This window comes from Triticum aestivum, chromosome 3D (assembly GCF_018294505.1).
Source record: "Triticum aestivum cultivar Chinese Spring chromosome 3D, IWGSC CS RefSeq v2.1, whole genome shotgun sequence".
Classification (NCBI taxonomy): Eukaryota; Viridiplantae; Streptophyta; class Magnoliopsida; order Poales; family Poaceae; genus Triticum; species Triticum aestivum.
This window is the reverse complement of record NC_057802.1, coordinates 43,389,282-43,395,102: the sequence shown is the minus strand read 5'-3', so window position 1 is coordinate 43,395,102 and position 5,821 is coordinate 43,389,282. Positions and strand designations below refer to the sequence as shown.

At 60.7% G+C, this 5,821-nt stretch overlaps 1 protein-coding gene across 1 annotated transcript in view; it reads right to left on the bottom strand.

Annotated features, from left to right (window-relative positions):
* LOC123077236 (uncharacterized) overlaps positions 1–5,821 on the bottom strand; it is a 34,099-nt gene that overhangs the window by 5,011 nt on the left and 23,267 nt on the right. The window contains exon 8 of the mRNA XM_044499468.1: positions 4,600–4,740. Within this exon, the coding sequence (XP_044355403.1) occupies positions 4,600–4,740 (141 nt within the window). The remainder of the gene's footprint in view (positions 1–4,599; positions 4,741–5,821) is intronic.

The following is a 5,821-nucleotide window of genomic DNA, read 5'->3' as shown; positions in this document are numbered from 1 at the left end:
GGCCTGACCACCGACTCGGCGCCGCCCTCCTTGCTGCTCCGCGCTGACGAGGTGTACCCTCACGGCGGCCATAACCACACGCCGCCGCGCTTCGCCAAGCTCGACTTCGCCACCTATGACGGCATCGAGGACCCCTTGAGCTGGCTTAATCAATGTGACCAGTTTTTTCGGGGGCAACGCACGCTCGCGTCGGACCGCACCTGGCTCGCTTCGTATCACCTCCGAGGCGCCGCACAGACTTGGTATTACGCTCTCGAGCAGGACGAGGGCGGCATGCCCCCATGGGAGCGTTTCCGCGAGCTCTGCCTCCTACGCTTCAGGCCGCCGATACACGGGAGCCGGCTGGCGGAGCTGGGCCGCCTACCCTTCACCTCCACGGTGCAGGACTTCATCGACCGCTTCCAGGCCCTGGCGTGCCACGCGCCCGGTGTGATGTCTCGCCAGCGGGCTGTGCTCTTCATGGGCGGTCTGCCGGATCATATCCGCGTGGACGTTGAGCTGCGGGGACCTCAGGACCTCCAGACAGCCATGTATTATGCCCACGCCTTTGAGCGTCGCGCGCAGGCCTTGCAGCAGGTGTCGCCGTCTCGGGGCGCCCGACAGCCCGCCAGACCGCCCCTGACACCACGCGTGCCGGGGCGTCCGCCTCCGGCCTTTGCAGCGACCACCACTCCGACCGCGACGCGGCCCTTCCACCAGTCACCCCGGCCGAGCAGCTTGAGCGCCGTCGCCAGGGGCTATGCTATAACTGCGATGAGCCCTACGTGCCGGGCCACGTCTGCCCGCGGCTCTTCTACTTGGAGACGGCCGACTACATCGAGGAGGACACTGCCGCCGACGGGCTCCGCGACTTGCCCGCCCCAGTTGCTGCGGAGGTCGCACCGGCGCCCGCTCCGGTGACGGCTCTCGTGGTATCCCTCCATGCCCTCGCGGGTATACGAGCAGAGCAGACTATGCTCCTGTCGGTGATGATCCACGGCGAGCGCCTCGTGGCCCTCCTGGATACGGGCTCCACCCATAACTTCCTGCCCGAGTCGACCATGCGCCGCTTGGCGCTTCAACGACGAGCGGGGAGCAACTCCGGGTCATCGTGGCTAACGACGACCGCCTCCGGTGTCATGGGATTGCGTGGAACGTCCCCGTCACCATTGGCGACGAGCACTTCACCATCACGTGCGCCGGCATCGACTTGGGCTACTTCGACTTCATCCTCGGCGTCGACTTCTTGCGGACCCTGGGTCCCATCCTCTGGGACTTCGACGCCATGACGATGACCTTCTGGCGCCTGGGCCACCGCGTCCGGTGGGAGGGCGTGGGCGGCGCCTCACCAGCGACGCCGCATCTGCAGCTGATGGCGACTGCTGCAAGGCCCGAGCACCCCCTGTTGGACCATCTCTTGCAGCAACACCGCGACCTCTTTGACGAGCCACAGGGCCTTCCGCCAGCCAGGGCGTACGACCACCGCATTCACCTACTGCCGGGCACAACCCCTATTGCGGTGCGCCCCTACCGCTACCCCCAGCTGCAGAAGGACGAGCTGGAGCGACAGTGCGCGGTCATGCTAGCCTTGGGCATCATCCGGATCTCTACCTCGCCATTTTCGGCGCCGGCGGTCCTCTTCCGCAAGGCGGACGACACGTGGCGTTTCTGCACCGACTACCGTGCTCTTAACGCACAGACGCTCAAGGACAAAATTCCCATTCCAGTCGTCGACGACCTCCTGGACGAGCTACATGGGGCACGCTTCTTCACCAAGCTCGACCTCCGTTCAGGCTACCACCAGGTGCGGATGCACCCGGACGATATCGCGAAGACGGTGTTTCGGACTCATCACGATCACTTCAAGTTCTTGGTGATGCCCTTTGGTCTATCCAACGCACCAGCGACCTTTCAGGCCTTGATGAACGATGTTCTCCACCCCTACTTTTGTCAGTTTGTGCTCGTTTTCTTTGATGACATTCTTATCTACAGTGCCTCGTGGGCGGAGCACCTTCAACATGTCGCCATCGTCTTCAACGAGCTTCGAGCACACCATCTTCACCTCAAGCGCTCGAAGTGCTCGTTCGCACGCCTTCGGTCGCCTACCTCGGCCACGTCATCTCGGCTGAGGGTGTCGCTATGGACGCCGACAAGGTAGCGGTTGTTGCGGCCTGGCTGATGCCGCACTCGCCGCGGGCCCTATGAGGCTTCTTGGGCCTCGCGGGGTACTACCGGAAATTCATCGGGGAGTTCGGCCTCATCGCGTCCCCGCTCACGCGACTTTGTGCCACGATGCCTTCGCCTGGGATGCTGAGGCGACCAAGGCGTTCGAGAGCCTCGAGCAGGCCCTCACTACGGGCCCGGTCCTCCAGATGCTTGACTTCGACAAGCCGTTCATGGTGGACTGTGATGCCTCGGGCGTTGGGTTTGGCGCCGTCCTTCATCAGGGCGACGGGCCGCTTGCGTTCTTCAGCAGGCCCTTCGTCGCGCGCCATCATAAGCTCGCGGCCTATGAGAGGGAGCTCATTGGCTTGGTGCAGGCCGTGCGCCATTGACGGCTGTAACTCTGGGGGAGGCCGTTCCGTATTCGCAGGGATCACTACAGCCTCAAGTTCTTATTGGACCAGAGGCTCTCCACCGTGTCGCGGCATCAGTGGATCAGCAAGCTCTTTGGCTTCGACTTCACCATCGAGTATCGTCCGGGCCGCCTCAACACCGTGGCCGATGCCCTGTCGCGCCGCGACGCCGACCCCGACTCGGACGCCATCGACCCCGCGGGCGCGGCCCTCTGCATCCGCTCGGGGCCCTCCTTCGCCCTCATTGACAACATCCGCAGGGCCACCGCGGACGCTACGGACGCTCAGCTCCTTCGGCAGCGCCCCGACGCTGGCGACCTGGAGGAGCCATGACGCTTGGCGGATGGCTTGCTCCTGCATGGGCGCCGACTTTTCGTGCCGGATCACGGCGACCTCCGTCACCAGGTCCTGCTGCTGGCACACTCAGCCGGCCACGAGGGCGTGCAGAAGACCCTCCACCATCTCCGCGCCGATTCCTACATCCCCGGTGACCGGGCCCTGGTATGAGATTGGGTGCGGTCTTGCCTGACGTGCCAGTGCAACAAGACGGAGAAGCTGTGACTGGCTGAGCTGCTACAGCCCCTGGAGGTTCCCTCTCAGGTTTGGGCCGACATCTCCATGGACTTCATCGAGGGCCTTCCCAAGGTGGGTGGCAAGTCCATCATCCTTACGGTGGTCGACCGCTTCTTCAAGTACGCGCACTTCATCGCGCTCGGCCATCCCTACACTGCCGCCTTCGTGGCGTGTGCCTTCTTCGACGGCATCGTCCGCCTCCACGGGTTCCCCTCTTCGATCCTCAGCGACCGGGACCCGGTGTTCACTGGGCATGTCTGGCGCGATCTCTTTCGGATGGCGGGCGTGAAGCTGTGCGTGAGTACGGCCTTCCATCCCCAGACGGACGGTCAATTTGAGGTGGTCAACAAGGTGATTGCCATGTATTTGCATTGTGTTACAAGTGATCGTCCCCGTGCTTGGGTGGACTGGCTCGCGTGGGCGGAGTACTGCTACAACACTTCATACCACTCTGCCCTGCGCGCCATGCCTTTTGAGGTGGTCTATGGCCGACCGCCCCCGCCCATCCTACCGGTTGACCCCGAGACGGCTAGGATGGAGGCGGCTGGCGACCTTCTTCGCAGCAGGGATGAGATGCTTGCGGAGGTGCGCCAACGACTTCTCCAGTAGCTGTCCAAGCACTACTACGATGCCCACCACCACGAGGCGGAGTTTGCGGTTGGCGACTGGGTGTGGCTGCGCCTCCTTCACCGCTCCACGCAGTCCCTCGACCCGCGCGCGAAGCGCAAGCTGGGTCCTCGCTACGCAGGGCCGTTTTCCGTGCTAGAACACATCGGAAAGGTGGCCTACCGTCTTCAGCTTCTGGCCGATGCCCGCATCAATGACGTCTTCCATGTGGGGTTGCTGAAGCCCTTCCGCGGGGAACCGCCGGCGACCATGCCGGTGCTCCCTCCGACCTCCGACGGGCGCCTTCTTCCAGGACCAGCGAAGGTGTTGCAGGTCCAGCAACGTCGTGGGTGTGGCACTTGTTGATCCAGTGGCAAGGCCTTTCGGAGGAGGATGCCACTTGGGAGCAGCTTGACGAGTTCCGCCAACACTTTCCAGACTTCCAGCTCGAGGACGAGCTGTTTGCGCAGGCGGGGAAAGATGTTATGACCGGCGTCACTTATAGCCGGAGAAGGCCCAATGGGCGTGTCTAGTTAGGGGCTTAGCCCAACTTATCTTATTTTTATTAGCAAGGATTATATAAACAGTTGTAAGGCTACCTTTTGGAATAAGCAATAAGTCATAAACTATTGCCCGACTCCCCTTAGGAGCCGGAACTCTAAACCCTAGCCGCCTCTTCCTCACCGCCGCCGCCTTCCTCCCGCGCGATCACGGCGCCAACGCGCCGCCGGCTGCGCCCAACCTCTCGCCACCCAACCTTCCACCCCTACAACCTGTGGTCCAGGCCTGGTAGGACCCTAGCTCCTATCAAAAGATCTACAAATATCAAGTAACATGCAAGAATTTTTCTTTTCATTATACTTACCTCACTGGACATGTATGCCTCGTCAGGATTATCTACTTTTGGCGCTAGGGTTCCGTCGTAGTCCAAGAAGAGGGCTATCGTCTTGCCCTGCCAGTTGGTTGTGATTTTGTTGAAGGAATCTATCGCAGAAGGATGTTTAGCCTGCAATAAACATACATTAGAAAATGCTTTGCATAAGTCAGTCAAAAAAAACTAAAAAGTATGATTATGCAAATGTAGACTTTTAGAAGACACATCTTCATTCAAATTCAGAAAATCACACGTAGGAATGTATGGTAACATGAATAAAAAGTAACAAATTTGAAACACAAGTTTAACAGATAGATATAACTTATTACACGCTGATGGTTTTTCTAAGAACATCGAGAACCACAAGCGTGTGACTTTCTGAAATTATATGCAGCTACCTGTGTAACTGCATTTTTTTGTAATTATTTGATACACAAATTCACCTCAACTTAAAAAGATGTCTGTTATGACCGAGCAGACTTATGCCCGTAGGAGGCCCACTGGGCAGATTTAGTTAGGGGCTTAGCCCGCAAGTTATCTATTTTATTTTCCATCGTGGTTATATATACTAGTTGTAAGACTCTTCCATGAGGAAGCAATAAGAATAATTCTATTGCCCGGCTCCTAGAGGAGCCGGACCCTAACCCTAGCCGCCTCCTGCTCTTTGCGCCGCCGCCTCCTCCCTCGCGCACAACGGCGCCCTACCGCCGGCGACCGCGAGCTCCGCCACCTCCAGCACCCTCCTTCCCCTACAACCTCCGCCCTAGACCTGGTAGGGTCTTAGCTCCTACCAATTTGATATCAGGTAGCTTGGGTCCGATCATGTCTGCTCCACCACCCACCCCGCCGCTGCCCACCTCGCCGCTGTCCACCACCACGCCGCTGGCGCTTCCCACCGCCGCTGCCGACCTCCCTGCTCAGCTCCACCGCGGGGGCCTCCACTGGCCAGTCGCTGCCCCTCACCGCGCCGCCTGCCGCCATCTACTCCCCGGCGGAAATCACCGGAGTCCTTAATGATCTCGTCACCGCCGTCCAGGGCATACGCCTCTACCTGGCCGGGCCCTACGGGCAGCCGCCGCCCTTGCCGCCGGCCGCCACGACCGGGCCAGCCGCCTTGCCCTGGTACTCGGCAACTGCGGCGCCGATCGGGCCTCTACATCACCCCTGGCCGCATCAGCCGCCGCCCGTCGTCGCGCCCCAGTGGTCGCAATGG